At 36.4% G+C, this 23,738-nt stretch overlaps 1 protein-coding gene across 2 annotated transcripts; it reads left to right on the top strand.

Moving 5' to 3' along the window:
* The first annotated feature begins 722 nt into the window (after positions 1 to 722).
* ice2 (interactor of little elongator complex ELL subunit 2) lies at positions 723 to 20,135 on the top strand. 2 transcript variants are annotated; one of them, XM_079809260.1, is made up of 15 exons: positions 723 to 843; positions 930 to 1,031; positions 1,453 to 1,750; positions 1,862 to 1,981; positions 2,797 to 2,931; positions 3,029 to 3,145; positions 4,216 to 4,375; positions 4,454 to 4,638; positions 5,621 to 6,467; positions 9,324 to 9,490; positions 9,974 to 10,103; positions 16,871 to 16,955; positions 17,197 to 17,247; positions 17,533 to 17,773; positions 19,747 to 20,135. In XM_079809260.1, the coding sequence occupies exons 1-15, from the start codon at positions 830 to 832 to the stop codon at positions 19,912 to 19,914; spliced, it is 2,820 nt and encodes a 939-aa protein (XP_079665386.1). In that variant the 5' UTR covers positions 723 to 829; the 3' UTR covers positions 19,915 to 20,135. The 2 variants fall into 2 exon arrangements, with proteins under 2 accessions (XP_079665386.1, XP_079665387.1); XM_079809261.1 differs by having other exon boundaries at positions 4,219 to 4,375; positions 19,747 to 20,126.
* The last annotated feature ends 3,603 nt before the right edge of the window (positions 20,136 to 23,738 follow it).

Raw genomic sequence — 23,738 nt, 5'->3', positions numbered from 1 at the left:
AGCTTCTCTGATATTAACGTGAGTCCCACCTCAATTTTGCCTAACCCTTATATTGCCCTGGCCTTTTCCTCTTTTGTATTTTCTCTGCCATCTCTCTATAGTCGTTCTGCTAACTTCTGTCTTGTGCACTGAGCTCTCTCTTCCCCCATCAAGAGTGGACACGCCCCTTACAGCTGATTGGCTACAAGTGTGTTTTGGTGCTCAGTCAGATCCACTATTTAACAGCATTGATAAAAAAAATCTCTTATTGCACCTTTAACATGTCAGAAGTCAGCCTATAAAAAATATGTATTTCTCTAAAATAGTCACTGTTAGCATAATATTTATAGTTCGAAACTTCATAAATTAATGTAAAACCTTCGAACAGGACAGAGGAAAATGTGAGTAATGTTTCAAAATGTCAAGTCAGTGTCTCGCCATAAACGTAATTGATTGATTATAGGTAATTAAATAAATAAAATGTAGGCCTATCGTTTCATTGAATGTAAGCAAGTAAACAAACATACATAAAATGTATCCACATTTAATTTTACTTCAGTATTACCCTAGTTATATTATGTACACTTTAACTTTTGAAATTGATCGATTGATTTAAGAAACTGAGGTAAGTCTGATACAAACACTGTATGAAAATACTTTATACAGCTGTAAGTATTACTATTTTGTTTGCCGGGGTTATCACAGCCGTTTGTTCAGAAGCGGAACTGTTTTGTCATCTTTTGGTTCTTCCCGGAAGATTAAATCGGCGCACTGTTATGATACGAGGGAACGTCAGCGTGCGAAAGACAAAAGTCATGTGAACTACACTTAAATGTAAAAATCAGCGGTCATGGAGTTAAAATGGTTGGTGACAATATTAATCTCTAAATAAACACGTTTTATTGATAATTGTTATGAAGATGGTGTCATTAGGGATGATTTGTCCGCAGGGATGATGCTCCTGTCACTGGTCCTTTCGTGTTCTCGAGAGATGTGTTTGAAAAGTTCACTCTTACGCCTAACATTAAAGAACGATATGCTTTTTTACAGAGGTAGGTGACAGTGGTCGTATCTTACGGTAACTGTAGTTAAACTGTTATTTATTTATAGTAAGACCATAACCACATATAAAACTGATCTTTATTAACAACAATAACACAATCAATTCTATCTAATGTGGGCAAATAGTAGCCTAAATAGTTGTGTGTGTGTGTGTATATACATATATATACATAAATATATATATATAATTTCTATAAAATTACCATGGTAAGTTTTCTGTATACTGTAATTGGCAGAATTTAGGGATACTGTCACACACACATACACACTTGAGGTCACACTTGTGGTCCTGACCAAAGGCAGTAAGCATAAGATTTTTTTTTAACATATCTAAAACGATCGAAGACTACCAGGGGGTTAAATGATGATATTTTATTGATGTGTATACGTTTTTGATTATTTCCTGTGAAGCTCTAACATAAAAAATGAGGAAACGGGTGAGAAAAAGCCAGATGGACACTCAGTAGAAACACAGACTGTGAAGTGTGACGGAGATTCAGATGTCAGTAACACCCTTGCATCAGATGAGGCCACGACTAAATGCAAACCAACTCAAAATGATGTTAAACGTAAACCTGCGAAGACTACTGAGATTTCAGCGTTCCCTGAGCCGCCAGTGCCCTACCCTTGCTTTACCACCATCAACGCAAAGCAGCGCAGATCATATCTCGGCACTCTCATTGGCAAGGTTAATGCCAAAGTGTCAAAGGTAGGCCATCTCAAGTCTCGATCGGCTGCCTTTTATACTGGGACAGTTTTGATTGTCGTACATGGATGCAAGGCTGTTTTCATGTGGTTAATCTTGTGTCTCATTTCTAAGCCTTTGGTGGAGCGTGTGAAAATTGAGGTGGCAGAGTTTATGAAATACCTACAAGATGTTTCTAGAGCATGTGCTGATGGGTACAACTATATGCCACCAGGAAGCACCCGCTACACTGAGGTATTTATTTATTTAATATTTAAATATTCAGTTTTTTTATTTTTTACATTTTATTATATTTCTTTGTTTCATTATTGTTTTTGAATATTTGAAACTTTTCTGCATTTTATTTTATTTTAAATTGTTTTTATAATTTTTCTTTATTTCATTATTATTTTTGAATATTTGATCGATGATGTTTGTACATTTTAATTTAATTTGTATTGTTTTTAAATTATTTTTCTTTATTTCATTATTGTTTTAATATTTGATTGATGATTTTTGTATATTTTCATTTTATTTTTTATTATTTTTATTTTATTGTCGTTTTTGAATGATTGATTTTTGCATAATTTAATTAGTTTTTTTCTGTGTTTCATATTGTTTTTGAATATTTGGATGATTTTTTTATAATTTAATTCGTTTTTTCTGTATTTCATATTGTTTTTGAATATTTGATTGATTTTTGTATATTCTAATTTTATTTGTCTTTTAATTTTCTTTCATTATCATTTTTGTATATTTTATAGATTTTTTTTAAATTTTAATGTTATTTTTATGATTTTTATTTCTTTATCATTTTTTTATATTTTATTGACAATTTTTGTATGTTTGAATTTACTTTTACTTTTTCCATTCTCATTTTTGAATATTTGATTGATGGTTTTTATTATTTAAATTTTCCTTTCTTTCATTATCATTTTAAAATATTTTATTGACAATTTTTGTGTATTTTAATTCAATTATTATTTTTTTTGTTCTATTATCTTTGTTTGTTTCATTATCATTTTTGAATATTTTATTGGTGATTTTGTTTTGTATATTTTCCCCAACAGGAATTTTTTACAGCCTGTTTGGAACATGTGAAGAGTTTCCCACAGTTTTACAGCATTCAAGAGATTACTAGCCTGACCAGTGTAAAGTTTGTGTGTGAAATTTCTCTCAACTTTGAGAAACAGCTTCTTGCTATGGTACGTATACTCTATAGTTTTTTTAATGATTAACTTAAATGTGTGAATGTGATCTACTGCTGTGTGTTTCATCCATGTCTACTGTTTTTCTCCTCAGGGTAAAATAGACATGGTGGATAATAAAGTGATCCCAGAAGACACCCAGCTTGCAGTAGACTATGAGACCGTGTCAAATGTGGTTCCTCCAGCTAAAAAAGCAACTTCAGCACACACTGTACGTAGCCTGTCTGTGACTGTGTGATTTTTACTGTCAATTTTTGGTCATATATTTGGCCATATTTTACCCCAAAATTATATATTTCCTTATTTGTATTTTGTCATTGTCTTGAAACTAATGACAACATACAAAAGTACAATTACGCATTTTCTACAAAAAGTATTTTTATTAAAAAATTCACTGTTTAAAATCTGCCATGATATATAAATACTATTACATACCATTCAAATAATGTATTAATATTATTATTACTATTATACCATTGTCATAATAAGAAATCAGGGTAAGAAACTTGATGAATTGTCATGAAAATTATTTCATAATATAACACAAATTCAATAATATATAATATTAACCAAAGAAAAAATGAAGCATGATAAATAGGCTTCATTTTCCTTGTGCAAAATATATATTTTATTTTTTACTTTTAGAATTTGCTGGTGAAAAGGATAAAAATGTGTTGTTTTTGCAAATATAATACAAAAAAATATATTAATCATGCTAAAATAGGCTTCTTTTTCCTTATGCAAAACATATTTAATAGTTTTACATCTTCAATCAAATAGCTCCCTTTTTCAAATATAATAACATAATACAAAAATATCTTAATCGTGCTAAAATATGCTTCATTTTCCTTTTTTTTTGTTTTTAAATTTAGAATTTTGCTGGTGAAAAAGGACCCAAATGTGTCCTTTCACAAATATAATATAATACAAAAAACATCAGTAATGCTAAAATAGGCTTCATTTTAATTATCCAGCGCATTTTGAATTACAGTCAAAAAGGGCCAAAATATGTTGCCTTTGTTAGAGACTGCATGTTTCTATCTTGCAAAATGTGATCTTAACCACTAGGTGGCACTGCTACCTTTTGTTTTGAAATATCACTCTGATATATTTGATAGAGTCTAGGCCGGGTAACCAGGAACTGGAGCCCATGACCTCCACTAAGAGAAGTAGGGGCCACCCATAAAAATGTTGTCCCTACACCTCATGAATTAATTTAATGTGCCTGTGGAAATCAAATATAGTTCTTGAGTCTGCATCTTGATGTCTCTTTAATTTCAGCAGACCATCAGCAATGACAGTAATGCAGAAAAACTCAGCGGCATTTACGAGCCACAAGTGTGTTTATCGAAAGAGGCCTTCCTTCATCTCCTGAATAACAGCTCGGAGTTCACGGAAGCATGGGAGCTGCCCATCTGGGTCAAAATGAATCCTATGAAAGGTGAGGGGTCATTTCATGAGACCAGAAGATTGTAATGTAGTTAACAGTCTGTCAAGTGAATGTTGTGGTGGTTGTCAGGCAGCAGTCAGAGTAAGACGGCATACATTGATCCTCCCCTGCTGAAGCCCGAGATGAGCTGGAGAGAGAGGAGTCTGCTGTTTCATGAGGAGAGCGTGAAGCTGGCGTTCAACAAGACTGTATCAAGACCCGTGTTTTTCCTCACTTCAGAAGAGCTCTCCTTTGAAATGGACCCCCCTCCTGAGGTAAGGGGAATTCAATGTGAGTAGAGGAACTCTAAACAGTGGAATAAATGATTATTAATAATTATTAAATCTTTTGACTATTGGCTCTTTTTTTTATTATTTTTAAAGAATTATTATTCTTCACTTGTAGTTACTTTTGGATTGTAAAAAGAAAATTCTACGTTATAGTTTCTGCCAAAATGATATGCTATTGTATTATATTGTACAATATATGAACAATATGTTTATTGTATTATGTCAAAATATATTTAATAATACAGCAATTACAATAATAGCTATTATTATGTATTATATTTGAACTGCAGTATATAATACTGTGTGTGTGTATATATATATATATATATATATTATACCTTTTTCAAACAAATATTCTGCAAAAAATGGTTTTAAACATTTAATTTGCGTTAAATAATTGTAACGCGTTAAGGACGCATGCGTTAACACGTTAACGCTGAGAGCCCTAATATATATATATATTATATATAATTTTTTTAAATAATTATTAAAGCTGGTAACTTGGTATTAGCCAACACCATCACCAATAAATAAATAAAAAAAAATACATAAAATTACAGAATGATTCTGAAAGCGTACCATATAAAGCACACTCTATATAAATGTTTTACAGGAACAATAATTGCAGTTACTATGGTATTTTTATGGTAAACTATGATTAACATAGTACACGGAAAAAAATTGCAACCTAAAAATAGTAACTGATTTTATTCATCAAAAATATTATTTAATCACTGAATCAACTTAAATACACACAGTTATACCATCAAAACTGATTTTTCAGGTAGAAATAGCTCTTTATGTTATCAAATTGCAGGTTAGCACTTTTTACAGTGTACATTTTTGTAAGGAGAGCATCTGTTAAATAAATACATGTCAAAATAAATCTATATAAGAGTGAGTGAACAAATATTCAAATATAAAAGTTACATTGTAAATAATATTTACTTGCCTTTACTCTGCCCAGGACAAAATCTCCAGGAATGTGGTTGGATTTGAAGATGCCGGTATTGATTTTGAGACAGATCTAACAGACCTGGAGTCCTTTGGGGAGTCCTACAAACCCAGTAAAAAAGTGAAGGAACAGAAAGAACCAAAAACAGCTTGTCCAAATCCAACTCAACCTGCCCCAAGCCCCAAGAAACTGACAGACTCTTTAGGTACGTCAAAGCCCAGCTCAACGTCTCAAAACACTCCCACAGAACCCCTTGAGTTGACCGTGGCTGAGGAACAAGGAGAAACCTCATCTTTGGCTGATGGAGAAAACGGTGCGATGGATGAAAGTGCCGTTTCCGAAAAGGAAAGTGCGAGTGAAGATTCAAAAGTGTCTTCTGTTCTGTGTCCTCCTACCAAACGGCCTAGACGGATGATGGAAGACAAGGGGGACCAGGATTCTGATTCTGATGAAGAACGACTAGTTATAGATCAAATTGTCTCCCCACGGAGACTTCAAACCCAGTTGACACCAGGCGAGGTGTCCTCCCCCCGCCCTCCAGCACCTGACCCAGCAACATCAAGCCCCACAAACCCTCTGGGCAAAGGTACAAAGAAGGGCATCAAAAGACCAAGAATATCCAGCGAGTGCGATCAGCTCGGACAGATTTTGCGGATGCAGGACGCCATGCTGAAATCCACCCCCAGCAAGAACCAGGAGGCTGTGAAACCACCTGTCTCAGAAGATAAACCTCCAGAACCTAAAACACACTCTCTGGTCAAACAGTGTGTGACCTCGTATCTGGAGTCCAGAGAGGGACAGGGAGAGGACGCCACACTGCCTGCTGCTGTTCCTGTGCTGGTAGCCCCTCAAAGAAAACGTTAGTGCTTAAAACACTCTCTCAAAGTCAAAGGTTAAGTTCAATGTGATGAAATTGTGCTCAATTTTCTCAAATGTCCTTTTAAATGTGGCCCATATCAAACACTGGTTGAACAGGTGATGCTCCAAAACTGACCCGTATCTGTAAAATGCCATTTAGGAAATTTTTTTTGTATTTAACAGTATTTAGGAACGGCATAAAATGCATCTTACTATGCGTAAAAAAATATCTAAACAACTGACAGAGAACGGAAGTCAAAAATCAAGTCATTTTCAGTCATTGTATTGTCAAATGTAATTTATAATGAATATTATGTCTAAGTTATTTTTGTGCAGATTGTTTTATTGCAGGTTTGCATTAATCTTGATTAAATATTATATATATCAGAATTTAAAGTTTATATATATATATATATATATATATATACAGTGCCCTCCACAATTATTGGCACCCCTGTTAAAGATGTGGTCGTGGACTTCTAAAAATTCTCCTTTTTTTTAAACAACATAGAACCCAAATGCAAAAAAAGACAAAAATCCAACCTTTCATTTTATTACATTACTTTGGTGGTAAAAAAAAAAAATTCACACATTTAGAAAAAAAAAAACTTGAAATCATGTGTCCCACAATTATTGGCACCCCTGATGTTAATACTTTGTACAACCCCCTTTTGCCAACAAGACAGCACTTAATCTCCTCCTATAACATTTCACAAGATTGGAGAACACAGAGAGAGGGATCTTTGACCATTCTTCTTTGCACAATCTTTCTAGATCATCCAGTGTCCTGGGTCCTCTCTTATGCACTCTCCTCTTTAGCTCGCCCCACAGGTTTTCAATTGGATTGAGGTCTGGGGACTGAGATGGCCATGGGAGGACCTTGAGTTTGTGACTGCTGAACCATTTTTGTGTAGATTTTGCCACATGTTTTGGATCATTATCCTGCTGAAAGACCCAATGACGACCCATCTTCAGCTTTCTGGCAGAGGCCATCAGGTTTTTATTTAAAATGTCCTGGTAGTGCAAAGCGTTCAGAATGCCATGCACCCTAACAAGGTTCCCAGGGCCTTTGGAAGAGAAACAGGCCCACAGCATCACAGATCCTCCACCATACTTCACGGTGGGCATGAGGTGCTTTTCGGCATACTCATCTTTTGTCTTACGCCAGACCCACTTAGAGTGTTTGTTGCCAAAAAGCTCAATCTTAGTCTCATCTGACCAAAGCACACGATCCCAGTTGAAGTCCCAGTACCGCTTAGCAAACTCCAGACGTTTACGTTTGTGAGTGTTAGTGAGAAAAGGCTTTTTTCTTGCATGCCTCCCAAACAGCTTGTTGGCATGTAGAGAGCGTCTGATGGTTGTTTTGGAGACTTTGTGACCCCAAGATGCCACTCTTTGATGCAATTCTGTGACAGTGAGCTTAGGACATTTTTTTACTTCTCTTACCATCCTCCTCACTGTGCGTTGTGGCAAGATAAACTTGGGACCTCTTCCAGCCTTGTTTGTCACTGTTCCAGTTGTTTTAAACTTCTTAATGATTCCTCTGACTGTAGATACGGGTAAGTTAAGGCGAGTGGCTATTTTCTTGTAGCCATTGCCTGACTTATGAAGGTCGACACACATCTGCCTTACTTGAATGGTGTGTTCTCTTGTCTTTGCCATGTTGACAAATGGGTAAGAGAATTAGGCCTCTGTGTCACGTAATATTTATACCCCAGGGAAACAGGAAGTCATGAATTACTAATTAAAAGTTCCTAGATACCCTGACCAACTTTAGCAACTACAGAAAAATATATTTAAAAAAAAATCAATAAAAATTTTCAGAGGAATTGTTAGGGGTGCCAATAATTGTGGGACACATGATTTCAAGTTTTTTTTTTTTTTCTAAATGTGTGATTTTTTTTACCACCAAAGTAATGTAGTTAATGTAACTTGTACTTTTTCTCTTTTTTTTGCATTTGGGTTCTATGTTGTTTAAAAAAAAAGGAGAATTTTTAGAAGTCCACAACCACATCTTAAACAGGGGTGCCAATAATTGTGGAGGGCACTGTATATATATATATATATATATATATATATATATATATATATATATATATATATATATATATATATATATATATATATATATATATATATATATATATATACATACATACACATACATATATAAAAACTTTAAATTCTGATATATATAATATTTAATCAAGATTAATGCAAACCTGCAATAAAATATACATTAAAATAAACATACATTATTTTAAATATACATTATAATTTAAAATAATTATTATATATATTTATATAAAATAATTATATATATATATATATATATATATATATATATATATATATATATATATATATATATATATATATATATATAATTATTATTTTAAATTATAAGGTATATTTAAAATAATGTAATAGAAATGTAAGATATATATATATAATGTCTATTATGTTATTTTTTATGTTGTTTTTATTGCAGGTTTGCATATTTATGTATGCAAATTATTTTAAATTATTTACATTACCTATCTGTCTGTCTATCTATCTATTTATCTTTATATCTCTCTATCTGTATATCTGTTTGTCTCTGTATGTCTATCTATCTCTGTATCTATCTATCTCTATATCTGTCTGTATCTATCTGTCTGTCTCTGTCTATCTATCTATCTGTCTGTCTATATATTTGTCTTTATATCTCTCTATCTGTATATCTGTTTGTCTTTGTATGTCTATCTATCTCTGTATCTGTCTGTCTATATATCTGTCTGTCTCTATATCTGTCTCTATCGATCTCTATCTATCTATCTATCTATCTATCTGTCTGTCTCTATCTATCTAATCGCAGGTCTTCTGAGGGAGGATCTTCAGATCAGTGCTGAGGATGAGATGGACTATGATCCTCCAGCAGAGGGCAGTGTTCTGTACAAACTGTACAGCCTGCTGGACGTTCTGCTCATGGTGCGCAGCAGTGTGGACATCGCTCACCCGAGACACGACAAAGAGACCTTCAGGGTGAGGTGGACCCATGCTAATACACAAACACAATACACCTTTTGTGAATATGGTGCTTTATTTAGCCCAGGTTTAAGGATACACCTCAAGCGTTTCAAACATCATCAGTCTGTGCAAACACTCATAATACATCTTATAATTATTTGTTATTTTTGTAAGGGATTTTAGCAAACTTTTATTGACTTTATAATTGGATTTGAGTCAGTATGTCAACATGTCAGGCATTCTTCTTTATATTTTAACCAGGGTTGAGTAATGTCCACCACTCCCTTTCTTTAAACAGTCTGCTTTCCTGTGCGGAGCTGTAAACTCGGCTTTTAAGTCTTATCAGTGTATTAACAGACTCTTTCCAATCAATGGTTCACAAACATAGGTCAAAACTGCTTGTCCTGAAAAAAAGCAGCTCTTCTGAATCTGTTTATAGAGTATAGTGACTCATAACTTCCGTTTGAGTGGATAATGATTGAGTCTGGTTTTATTTAGGCCGTCCCAGTGCATGTCTTACCCAAGCTGGAGTATCAGCTGTGCTACGGAGGCGAGAGTCTGACCCACACAGAGGCCTGTCAGCTGTGGGCCGAGAAACTTCTGCACTCCAGTACTGTGTCTTTCATAAGTAAGAGACCTGATCAGTGTTTTCCCCTTTAGCGGTCATGAAAAGTTATGCCTTTTTATCGTGACTCTGTCATGAATCTGTTTGATCCAAATGTCACCTGACATAGATAAGAAAGTACACTATGGCTGCGTTCACACTGCAGGCTGAAACGACCCAATTCCGATTTTTTTGCCCTTATGCGACCTGTATCTGATCTTTTCATGACAGTCTGAACGACACAGATCCGATCTTTTCAAATGTGACCCAGGCCACTTGGGTATGTGGTCCAAATCCGATACATATCCGATCTTTTGAAATGCGTCTTCAGTCTGAACTGCCAGGTCACATGTATCCGACCCGCACGTCGTTGATACGCGACAAACGTCATCATTGTAACTCCCGTTCCTCACTCCAGTCCAGTGGTGGCGGTAATGCACAAGAAATAGTTGCTAACCGCCAATAAAAGAAGAAGTACGCACCTGTTGCTAGCCAATACACTCCAACTCCAACGCGTTTCTGCACTGTTATGGGCCGCCGCAGACGTGTCTCTTCCCGTGACAAAGTTAGTTGAAGGCGCTCGCAAACATAATTGAAGGTGGATCTGGTCATTCTGAAGTTACTGACGAATTCGGTATCAGTAAAGCCACTCACATCAGTATCCCACCACTCCTGGCTGCGACTCCGCACACACACGTTTCTCTGTACCGACGTTGCTACCACTGCTCCACAAAACGCCATGGCCAAAAACCTTGCTCTCCTCCTCTTTTTTAATTTTCTTCTTAACATGAGAAGGTTGTAATGGTGCTGGCTCCGTTGCGAAAATAACTTTAATAAAGCTAAACGAACTCCAATGCTGACACCCATATTTGGCTACTTCCGTAAACAACAAGTGACGTCGTTGACCGTGGAGTACTCTTCTGCGCATGCGGGTCACTTCTGGGTCATTTCACGTTCACACAGGAGATCACAAAAGGTCGCATTTAATTGGAAATGTGAACGGCCTTGCAAAAAAATCAAATTTTTTCAAAAAATCGGAATTGAGCATTAAGCCCTGCAGTGTGAACACAGCCTATATTGCCATAAGTATTGGGACGCCCCTCCAAATGATTGAATTCAGGTGTTCCAATCACTTCCATGGCCACAGGTGTATAAAATCAAGCACCTAGGCATGCAGACGCTTCTACAAACATTTGTGAAAGAATGGGTCGCTCTCAGGAGCTCAGTGAATTCAAGCGTGGTACCGTGATAGGTTGCCACCAGTGCAATAAGTCCATTCGTCAGATTTCCTTATTACTTAATATTCCACGGTCAACTGTTAGTGGTATTATAACAAAGTGGAAGCAATTGGGAACAACAGCAACTCAGCCATGAAGTGGTAGGCCACGTAAAATCACAGAGCGGTGTCAGCAGCGCATGTGCAGTCAATAGCTACAGTTCTCCAAACTTCGTGTGACCTTCAGATTAGCTCAAGAACAGTGTGTAGAGAGCTTCATGGAATGGTTTCTCTGGTGTGATGAATCACACTTCTCTGTCTGGCAATCCGATGGAAGAGTCTGGGTTTGGCGGTTGTCAGGAGAACAGTACTTGCCTGACTGTATTGTGCCAAGTATAAAGTTTGGTGGAGGGGGGATTATGGTGTGGAGTTGTTTTTCAGGGGTTGGGCTTGGCCCCTTAGTTTCATTGAAAGGAACTCTTAATGCTTCAGCATACCAAGACATTTTGGACAATTTCATGCTTCCAACTTTGTGGGAACAGTTTGGGGATGGCCCATTCCTGTTTCAACATGACTGCGCACCAGTGCACAAAGCAAGCTCCATAAAGACATGGATGAGTGAGTTTGGTGAGGAGGAACTTGACTGGCCTGCACAGAGTCCTGACCTCAACCAGATAGAACACCTTTGGGATGAATTAGAGCGGAGACTGCGAGCCAGGCCTTCTCGTCCAATATCAGTGCCTGACCTCACAAATGCGCTTCTAGAAGAATGGTCAAAAATTCCCATAAACACACTCCTAAACCTGTGGAAAGACTTCCCAGAAGAGTTGAAGCTGTTATAGCTGCAAAGGGTGGGCCAACTCCATATTAAACCCTACAGATTAAGAATGGGATGAAAGTTTGTGTGCATGTAAAGGCAGACGTCCCAAAACTTTTGGCAATATAGTGTATGTAGTATGAGAGTGTAAAAATTATTGTCTTTTATGACATTTTATAACATCTCTTAAACTTCAGTAGCAAAAATGTAATTTGAGTTTTATTCATTTCTGTGAATCTGTTCAGACTCTGTTTCGATGAATCAATTTATAACTAATTCAACTGATTCAGTGATTTGTTTGCATTATCAAATTAAAGCATTTTTCATGCTTTAAAAAATTCAGTGATTAGTTTGTATCATCAAATCGAATTAAAGCATATTAATATGATATGCTTTATAGTAAAAATATACGTTGGCAAAAAGTGCTGTTTATAATTTTATAAATGTGATCTTAAGCAAGATAAAATATGTTACTGTATTTTACTTATTAATTGAATTTACTACAACTACAATGACTGAAATGGTTCCTTTGGTTTAAAAAAGTATGTTTTTTTTTATTTTTTTCAATTGACTGACAAATATTAGTTGTATCACCCTGCAAAATGCCATCAGGAAAGTTAAAATCACGTTGTTGTTTTTTAATTTAAGCAAATTCAGACAAAAGTAGCCATGGGATTATTATTATTTTTTTATTCTCAAGTCTTTGTTTTGGTAATCTGGGAGTCAGCACTAAAGTGAACTTCCCGCAAACTCCCAGCATGCCTCTCTCATGACTCATGACTCATTGCTTTGAGTCAGAGTTGCCATAGCTACCAACATTACAGCTTTGAAAGGGCTGCAGAAGAATGCAACTGTATGTATGACATGTCAGTGTGGGTGTAGGGTTGCTTGGGTTTCAACATCAGTAGGAGATAAAGAGGAAAAGATTCTCCTTTTCTGACTGCCGAAGTTTGGAGAATTTATAGATAGATCGGTGATGTTTGTGTCTACCTTATGGAAGACTATAACATTCACGGTGACACCAAGAATGCCTGTAATCTGCATGACAGCATTCTGTGCCTGTAGGTGGAAATACCTCAGAATCACAGAAGAATGCAGAAGAGCCTCGCTCTTGACATATCGTTTGCTTTAGAGATTCTTCTAAGCTTACTAAAGGAATCTAGTCTTTTCTTTGGGTTTAGTCCAGGATCCAGCCCTAGTGTGTTCACAGCGATGAGCCTGTGCATATTTACACCAGTTGGAACATTTAGTACTTCTACACATTTCTGTTCCAAGCACTATTGTATTATATCTAGTGTTACCTGGGGCACTTCATGTGTTCTTAAATATTTTGCAAGAGCATATGGAGGTGAAATAATGCCCCTTGTGAACAAGGATACTTTAGCATATTTAAAAAAATTACTTAATATACTTAGGTGTGAACTGAATGTAATATTTCAGACACTCGATTGGATGTCATTTACACTAGTTTAAATTTATATTAAACTCAATTAGCTGAATGCTTTATGTATTGCCAATGTGTGAATATATTGTAATGAAACGTAAAAAAAATTAGACCTTCCCCGACTTCCTAAGTTGTCTTTGATTTTTATGTGAAGGACGTTTTTGCCAGGAAAATGCGTCAGACAGAGTTATGGCACGCACAGAGATGAGAATGCTATGTATGGACTTAACTAACTCTGGGGGATACAGTGAATAAGCTAAAGTCGGTGTGTTCCTTTAAATGTAATATTGGATAACACACTATAGTTAAAATTCTAAGTATTTTTGTGCTTTAATATGTAGTCCAGCAGCCATATCACCCTGTAGCCAGAGACTGGTTTCCTACTGAAGCTAAGCAGGGCTGAGCCTGGTTAGTTCCTGGATGGGAGACCAAATTGGGAAAACTAGGTAGCTGCTGGTAGAGGTGTTAGTGAGGCCAACAGGGGGTGCTCACCCTGTGGTCTGTGTGGGTCCTAACGCCCCAGTATAGTGATGGGGACACTATACTGTAACAAGCACCGTCCTTCGGATGAGACGTTAAACCGAGGTCCTGACTCTCTGTGGTCATTAAAAATCCCAGGATGTCCTTCGATAAAGAGTAGGGGTGTAACCCCGGCATCCTGGCCAAAAAAATGTGCCCATTGGCCCCTGTCCATCATGGCCTCCTAATCATCCCCATATATATCTACGATTGGTATCATCCCTCAGTCTCCTCTCCACCAATCAGCTGGTGTGTGGTGGGCGTACTGGCGCAATATGGCTGCCGTCGCATCATCCAGGTGGATGCTGCACATTAGTGGTGGTTGAGGAGATTCCCCCCTTCTATGTAAAAGCGCTTTGAGTGAGTGCCTAGAAAAGCGCTATATAAATGTAATTAATTATTATTATTATTAGTCAACACATTCAAATAAGTGCACTTCTTTAAATCATGACCGAACTTTATTAAAACAATAATTTAAACAAAAAATTTGTAAAACACGTGCACATTTAAGCACTTTTTTCACAAGGGATGTGGTTATGTATTTAGTGTTAGTTTTATGAGTGTTAGTGTTAGAGTTTAGTGTTATGAGTGTTGCCATAGAAACATCATTTTAAAGAGTCAACGGATGTCATCAGCTCTGAACAGAATTAGTTGCCATCTTGTAATCTCATGATGAAAGTTGCATGCAAGTTTATTCCTGTGATGAAGCTGAATTTATCATCATTAGTCTTCAGTGTCACATGATCCTTCGGAAATCATTCTAATACGAGGATTTGGTGTGGTAGTATGAATATCAATTAATTGACATTTTGGTCAATATGACCAGATTTTTATTTAAAGAGCACCTATCATGGCATTTAAAATGTTCCAAATATTGTTTTAGAAGTCCCCAACAACAGTTTTGCATGCATGCAATGACAAAAAAGACTTTAGTTTTCTTATAATATGCATTTATTTTTACCTGTTTTGACAGCGATTCTCAAATGATTCCTTTAGTGATTCACTTTTCAAAACCCCGCCTTTACGTGACGCTAATCTGCGGTGATTGGTCCGATGACCCAGTCAGTTGTGATTGGTTTAGTCTGTGCAGATATTTTCGGAAACGGAACGCCCATCAAAGTCTTATAGTGACAGTAATTTGTTAATATGTGTCAGGAGTTATGAATATGAAAACCGCGTCTGTACCGTTTGATTGTAATATGAGCCTCAGCTGATCTCATTCATAAAAAAACTCCTCTATTCTCCTCACGAAGACTCGCGACAAATCAACATCCCTCAGGGCTTTTAGTTCAAAAGTGTGCAGATGAGGAGACATATTGATAGATTCTCATATGTCTGTGTCAAATTTCTAAACAGAGGAGTATTTTTTATTCAATACTTCCTCAAAATGCGCAGATATAGCCTAATCATGAGCGATCGAGTCTCTTATGTGTTGTTTTCGATTCATACTGGCAGCCGGAGGGCGCTCTGTGCACATGTAGTCCATGTACAGACAGACGAAGAAGATACCATGTGCCATAATAGAAGTCCATAATAAAAGCTTCCTGAGATCGCGAAACATACATTTGACGACTAATAAACACTCAATCGCGACGATGTATGGTTTGTCTTCAAGCCACTTAGTCTTCAAATGCTCATCCTTGGGCAGATGAAAAAAGTTTGCTTTTGAGTCGCACTTCAGAACACAGCGTCTCGTCGCCATGATGTTTTCTAGTTTTCACTGGCGTCTTGGAGCGCAATAAGTGGGCGTATCGTATTCAAATAACTTGACAAGTTGACGTCATCTAGTCAGAGAAAAAGCTTCGGTCTTCTAACGATTCTTAAAAATGACTCAGAGTCGACTCTTACTTTTGAAAGAAAATAACTTTATATACGGTGCACTGTCATATTTCAAACTATGCAGGATGTTTTTGTTCACTTAGATCTATGTTACACACTACATGAAAGGTAAATTTCAAAATTCCATGATAGGTGCTCTTTAATAAAAAAAAAAATGTGCTTAAAAAAAGACAAAGCAGCAAGTGTTGGAACACAGACAAACAGTGATACAAACAACAGAGATGCACAATATATCAGCTTAATATCAGTTATTGGCATTCTTTATTTATTAATGATTCATTGATGGATATAAACTTTTCCGATTGTGGCTCATCCGATCTTGATAATGTCCTCTGTTTCGTTATTGTCTTGTGTTCTTTGGAACAAGTAGGGGGGTGGAGATCATTTTCTTCTGGCATGAACTCTGAACGACACCGTCAGTGTGAAATATTACGAGGCATAGAGACAATAGACAGACACAACGTGTGAACAGTTATTGCAACATCTACAATGTTTCTCACAGTCTGTGTTGCAGGTCAACACATGTCCTTTTGCTCTGCATCACACAGATTTAGCTGTTTTTCAGTTTAAACGGACTACAAGCTCTGCAGCGGTCTAGTTTTATTTATATAGTTATATACCATTTCATATTTTAAGTGTTTTTGTCATTTATAGTATTTGTTTAAAATAGTTTTATTTAGCTGTTATTTAGCAAACCCAGGCAACATTTCATTTCAGCATTTGTTGAGGTTTTTCATCTTGTTATTTATATTTTATATCAGCTTTATTTTAATTAACGAAAACATAGGAGCACTTTCAGTTAGAAATAACACTACTCTGCAGACTTTTGTTTGGATATTGACTGTTAAATAGAAATGTAGCCTAACCAACCATTATGGAAAATGAACTGAAGTATTATCGTTATTAAAAGATTATAGACTGTTAAAAAAAAAAAATCGACCTATTTGTGTGTGTAGGTCGGATCAATGCGCACACATCAGAAGTGGTTCAGATGCAGACGTTGCCTGACGACTGGATTCAGAAGCTCACCAGTGACTTCAAGTGAGTAAATCTCTGGAATATATAGTGTTATAAAACATTGATTTAACAACGTTTCAGCCTTTTATTTTATAAAGCGTGCATATTTGACAAATTCTCGCATTTTTATCTGAAATATTGTAATATTATTTTTTACGAATTTATATTAGTATTTCAAAAATATTAATTGTATGTATTGCATTAATATTAGGCTTTCAAACTATTTTTAATGGAATTGAATGCGATTTCAATATTTCTTTTTCAGGCCGACTAGATGTTTAAACACACTCTACCACTTACTGAAAAAAGTCTCAGGGTAAGTTTCTTTCACTTCTTTATATCCATTTAGAAGTGATTTCCATTTCCTAATCGGTCTTCCAATCGGTCCTTAAAAGTGTGTCATTTCTGTGCCGACTAGCCGAAAGAACAGGCAATCAGGCAAACAGATAGTCCCACCCAAAATGCACGCCACTGGTTCTGTGTTGGGCTGGTCGAGATATTGAAACAGTTGTCTCTGCATGTTATTCTGGGATATGTGAAAGTATTTTAAGATTAAGCCAATCTATGCTTTCGTGCTTATGTCTTTTAACACCTTTCCCAGTTTACAGGAAGGACGGTACCTGCTGGTTCACAAACCTCGTGAGGGTTTTGTGACCATCTTCAAAGGCAGCGACGAGATCAAGGCTGCTCGCAGTTTGTACCACCTGCAGACTGTGCACTGCGGACCCCCTGCTGTGTCGCCAGGGGTTCCCTGGGTTCCCCTGGACCCCTTGCATGTCCTGCCATTTCACCAGAAACACAACAGACCGCCCTGCACCTTCCCCCCATGTCCACCCCCTCCGGTATGCCCATCTTTTCACTTTAAAAATGTGGCCCAGCGGTTTCAAAATGTACCCATGTGTGCTCCAGACATGTTATGTGGAATATTTGGGTTCGAATTTAGCCTGCAACATACCTTTTATACAGTATTTACAGGTGGTGTGGTGTAGTTATTATGAGAGTTGGTAAATGAAAGGTTTTTGCTGGTTCGCAAATGGGTCAATGACAAATAAGAAAAATATTTTTTTTGAGTTTTAAATGCATTGAGTTTTGAGTTTGAGTTTTAAAATGCATTGTCCAAAAAATGTATGGTGTTGATTCATATTGGTTTTACAGCTTTTAAGACCGTATTAATTCATTATTAAACAAGATTTCTGATTTTACCACCCAGAAAATGTCAGGTGGTGCGACCATATATTCATTTAAAATAATATACAATATATATATGAATCATTGTAAAATGCATATCACATTTGCCCTTTTAGTCCAATTCATATAAACGGACACTTTTCTATGTGTTCAGAACACTTTTTTTTATTATTATTTGTATACATTATATAATGGTTTACATTTATATTTCTTACTTCATTTTGCAATTGCAGTGGGAATTGATACTTTTAAATGTAAATTTGCTGGTCATTTTAGGTCTTTGAAACACCTCAACTCAAAAAGTCAATTGAATTTCAGAAAAATTAAAAGAGTATCTTATAAAGGAAATATTGTAGATCAATTTGATATGCGACATGTTTATTTCTTTATCCTGCAACATACTGTTTATCCAGCATTTCCAGAGGTGGTGTGGTGTAGTTATTATAAGAGTTGGTAAATGAAAGGTCTTGAGCCGTTGAGCACTTAAAGTCTTGTTTTAAAGGGATATGCAGCTTTTACTCAGAGTGGACACTTTTTCCATGATATCTAAAAAACAACATTCCTGCAGTTACCACACCCAGGATGATCTGGCAGTTGTGCAATGAATCTGTTTGAGTAACAATTGATGGTGCAACAGTAAGTTCACTTTAGTAGTGCCTGAATTTGCTTCACTTAATTTCAAAGTTGCTTCTTAGTTATAGCGATGCTTGCCATAGCAAACACTGCTCATACTTAGATTACCGTTTCTTCATATCTCTAACCTCATGTATTGTACAACGGACGTGATTGATTTTAATAGCACACCGCAACCAAATGCAAAATTTGTGGTATTATTAATCTTTGGTCATTTCCCTTATTTTTGCATTTAGACTTTTTGTCGTCATCTAAAGCTTGCTTAAAGTTAATTTTGATAACACTGTTAAATATAGTCTTTCGCAAATGTCAATATAAATGTACAACATGAAAATAGATATTTATTATGCCTAAATTCACTTGTAGCATTTAAAATGGATAGAATGATTGATTTTATATATATATATATATGTCAAATTTCAATATCAGCCATTTATCGATTACTGGCCATACCATGAAAATAACGACCAGAATCCGATCATTTTAATATTGGCATATGTCTGAATGTAAAATTTCAACGTTTTTTTTTTTTAAATGATTGTGGTTGTACTCTTTATACACTTGTCCGATGCTCTTGCGACATGCAATATGTGTCGGGACAAGTTGTGATAATCACACCCATCCTGCTCTATGCTCAATTACACCCTTACATCATTGCATTGGTCCCGACTGAAGCCTGAGGAAACATGACACTTCAAATTTCATTGACGCAAAAACGCATGCTCGAACCTGGGATGTGTGCCGATTGTGTAAACTATTGAGCGTCATGCTCACACTGTCCTGTAAAGACATGCCCACTCTTTATGCATGTCCCAAGGCATGCTGGGACATTGGAGGTGGATGTACTTTTACCAAGAGATCTCTGTAATTCTCCAGTTCATGGACATCCACTATTGGGATTTGAACCAACAACCTTTAGTCTAAAACTGCAATACTACCATCCAAATTGTGTTGTCATGATTTATCAAATGTCACTTTTCTACTTTTTATACAGACAAAACGACCTAAACAACGGCAAAGAAAAAACGCTGTGAGACCACCACAAGCAGCCAATCTGAATCAATCACCTAAAAAGAATAAAAAAGGCACTCGGAAGGCACAGGGATGGAAGGACAACGTGAGTCAAGCTAATGAAAGACTTGCAAAAAAGCCAAACCAGTGAAGATGGAAAGACTCATCTTGATTTCTGTACTTGCGTTATTTTTTTTTTTTTTTTTCAATAGCACTTTGTACAACCCAAAAATTGTGTATGACTATATTTTGTACATTTTGAAAGAATCCTTAAACAACACTGAAACGGTTAACTTTTTTAAAAAAACAGTTCAATTTTGTATTTTGTCAGCAGTAAATAAAAAAAAAAATGTTTCATATATCATCTAATATAATTATTGTGTCCCTTCAACATTTTTCATTGACATTCTGTTTTTAATAGTAATTTTGGGCAGCCTTGTCTCAAGCCAGAGAGAAAGATGTACGTGTGCCTGAATAGCATTATCCATACTAAATATAATGCAAGATTAGAATTACTCTATCCCTAGGCTGGAGGAGACACTTTTTGTGTGTGTGTGCGCATTTCAGCTAATATTAAGTAAAACCCTTTGCGTAACTGAGGACGAGGAATGTGTCACAGTTCTCTTATGACATACAATTGAAGACAGTGCCAAGGAATGTGACAGAAGCTGCCACCGCAGTTTTAAAGATGCATTAACCTGAAAGTGAAGTAGGTAATAATGACTTAAGGGAATGGATTTAGCTAGATGCTAATGCTTACATCCTATTGTTTAAAAGTCGCCATGAAATCAAATTTGATCATGCTTTTCTGTGCCCATCATTATATAAAATGAATGTGCTCTCATAGTATTTAATCATATTAACTTCCCCTTCCAGCGTCATCTCTTCTCTGACGACATGTTTACTGGCGGGACAACCTGTCACTCACATGAAATCGACCGATAGCAAAAAGTCCAGCACTACATTTTTTCTTGTTTGAGAAGCCGTTTCACTTACAGTATGTCACAATAGGGAAGAAAATCCAATCGCAACTTCCATTTCATACTGACTTTAAGAATTTACATGTGTGAGGGACAAGACCCACCCACTTTTTACGACCAATGATATTGGACCCACTCACTTTTATCGTCTCTAATTCAGCGCATGTCTGTTCACCTACCCCTAACCGATAAACACTTATTATTAAACACGTTAGACGCTTTATTTTCACTTTTAAAATTTTTATTGAATATAAATGCCTTTCCGATCTGATATGTGATGGGAAAAGGGAGTAGAGCGAGTTTGGCAAAAGGCGGGAAAAGGGAGTAGAGCGAGTTTGGCAAAAGGCGGGAAAAGGGAGTAGAGCGAGTTTGGCAAAAGGTGGATTCGAACCTCGGGTAGATTTGAGTCAAAACGGAATGCCATGCGTCGTACCCCAACACTATAGCCGCTCCAAATGATTCAGTGATTTCCTTAATTTTGTCTGGCCCAACCAGACGTTTAGTATATAAGGCAGTATATTTGTACTTAATGTAAATGGTATCTAATCCAGTAAAACATTTCTGAGAGAGGACCCACCCACATTTTGTTTTGCTTCCGACGTCCATGGTCTTAAAAATTTTTTTCAAATGATATCCACACATGAGATGATGACTCCAGTTATATTCAGAGGCCTAGGAAAAGCTGTTATTCTACACAGCATTGGTCACCCCTGATGTTGAGATCCATGACCATCTCAATGCGACAAATTTTTTTCTCTGTAACCCCACTTTAGTTTGTTGAATACATTAATCATGGCAGCACTTTTTTTTTTTCTGCAATGGCATTTCTAACTGAAAACCTGTGTTAGTAAAAAATCCAAGACGACGGTTGTATCGACCAGTAAAATGCCAAAAACAATATTTAATTTCATTGTTTTGTGACTTTTGGGGTCATACAACTCTTTATTACTAGTGACAGCACGCTATATATCTAATAAAAATGTCCTTTTTCAATTTTAACACAACAATTTTGTGTTTTGTTTGTGCAATTTTGAGCATTTGCGAGCATGATGCTCCAATTAGCTCTTAGCTTCAGTTGTGATCATTAAACTAAACGTTTCTGCGGTTTCATAATCTGCTCTCACCTTGCTGGCAGGTGTGTTTAAAATAATCATATCATCTACACAGTTGTTTAGCAGAGCGTGAATCATAAATTCATGTGCTCTTGCCCAGGGTGTAATATTATGAACTGACACAAGACCCACTAGAGAAAGAGCTCAGTTGTTTGCATTATCATCATGCGTTGACCTTTGGGTCAAAAAGGGGGTTTTAGTATTTGTGTAGATCTGAACACATCCATTTGCCTCATTTCATGTCTAATTTTTATATTTTAGTATTATTGATTTATATTTTTATATATAGTATTTGTCATATTTATTTTATACTTAATACTAAAGAACATTGAACCCTACTTGCCTAAAAGCGCAAACTTTTGAAAACGGGTTTTGAAGTGTACGTTTTTGAGAACAATACCATTATCATCTCTGTATAAATTACAAAAACGCAAATTTGTGAAAACGGCGACGTCATGCGCATGCATATTACGCGTTCAGTCTATAGTCGCGTATAGTGTTTCTTTACAAAGTGACATCGCCACCTACTGGCCTGGCGGCAGAATACAGAGTTTTTAGTCGTTTTCGCGGATCTGTGTGAACGGGGATTGTTTGGACAGTGTCATCTGTACACGAAAAACACAAAGGAAAAACTTTTCAGTTTTTAGTACATCCTTGTCATTTAAACATACCCTTAGTAGTGTCATGAACTGGCTTTTTTTATACTGTTGTCTGAGGTCTATTTGTGATGTTCGCGTGGTTTTTACATTCAATAACTGAACAAGTATTAGGCTATTTTCTGCCCTGGTTTTGAGCCTTTCTCAAGACACGGGGCAATGGGCATTCCGCACTGAAGACTTGGAAGTAAACGCCCACTGCTATGATTGGATAAGCTTTGCATATTTAATGAGCTTCAGCTCCCCCAAGAGTACGCGTGAGGCATTGTTTTGAAAGCATGTGGGAAAACGGCAACCGGAATGATTCACCCACAGGGCTCGCAAAAGGTCTTTATCAAACTAACACAATTATTTATCTCTCATCCACCAGCAATTAATATGAAAGCTATTTTATATTACTTGGCCCGCCTGATCGGTAGATATACGCCCACGGCAAGTAAATCGCAGACAGCATGATCAAAACTTCCGCGATTGTATTTTTCCTTCAAATATCAAGTCAAGAGAGTGAACAACGCACATTAAGAAAGGAATGTTATTTCACTATTTAAGATGATACGTATTGGTACCCCGTCTGGAAAACACATAGCCCCTGGACGTTGGGCTTTGCGAGCCCTGTGACGGTGGTAAGTTATGTTTAGTTAGACATGCACAAAATGTAACATTGTATTTGATCTGTAACAACGCAATACTATCACATATAAAAACATGTTTTACTCACATTAGTGTGTTGCTTCATTCATTCATGTAATTTCATCCTGTCTCCTCAAATCCAGTCTCTTGTTTACAAACGAATCCGGTGAAATGAACATACTTGCTCATACTCCCCACGTAAGCTGGATATTCATTAAAAATAAAGTTCAACCACACATTCCCAATATTAGAATCCGAAGGAAGCTTATGCAGGGTCTGTATTCTTCCACAATCAGGCACAGCGCAATATCTTGCTATCTTCGGCATGTTTATTGCTCGGTAGCACGATCCGTTTAGCTCCACAAGTCGGTGGGAGGGGCTACAGAATCAGGCGTACATATTTATCTGTTGAGGCGGTGCTTCACCACATGATGACGTCAATGGTCGACATATTCTGAGATAGAGCGTTTTCTGGGCCTGGTGTCTATAAAAGCTTTTCTTTGACTAACAAGGACGTTTTAAGCTCCGAAACTTACAGGATATTCTTATATCACAATGAACTTTTATATATCAAAGGCTCAAGGGAAAGTTGATTTC

Source organism: Gobio gobio (assembly GCF_949357685.1).
Source record: "Gobio gobio genome assembly, chromosome: 25".
Lineage (NCBI taxonomy): Eukaryota > Metazoa > Chordata > Actinopteri > Cypriniformes > Gobionidae > Gobio > Gobio gobio.
The sequence above is the reverse complement of the archived record's forward strand: the minus strand, read 5'-3'. Positions and strand labels throughout refer to the sequence as shown.

What these genes read in the sequence shown, in the direction of transcription:
- ice2 (XM_079809260.1), top strand. An exon ending in GAAGCACCCGCTACACTGAG is followed by an intron (nt 1,982 to 2,796) that starts GTATTTATTTAT and finishes TTTCCCCAACAG; the next exon opens with GAATTTTTTACAGCCTGTTT. An exon ending in AAATGGACCCCCCTCCTGAG is followed by an intron (nt 4,639 to 5,620) that starts GTAAGGGGAATT and finishes TACTCTGCCCAG; the next exon opens with GACAAAATCTCCAGGAATGT.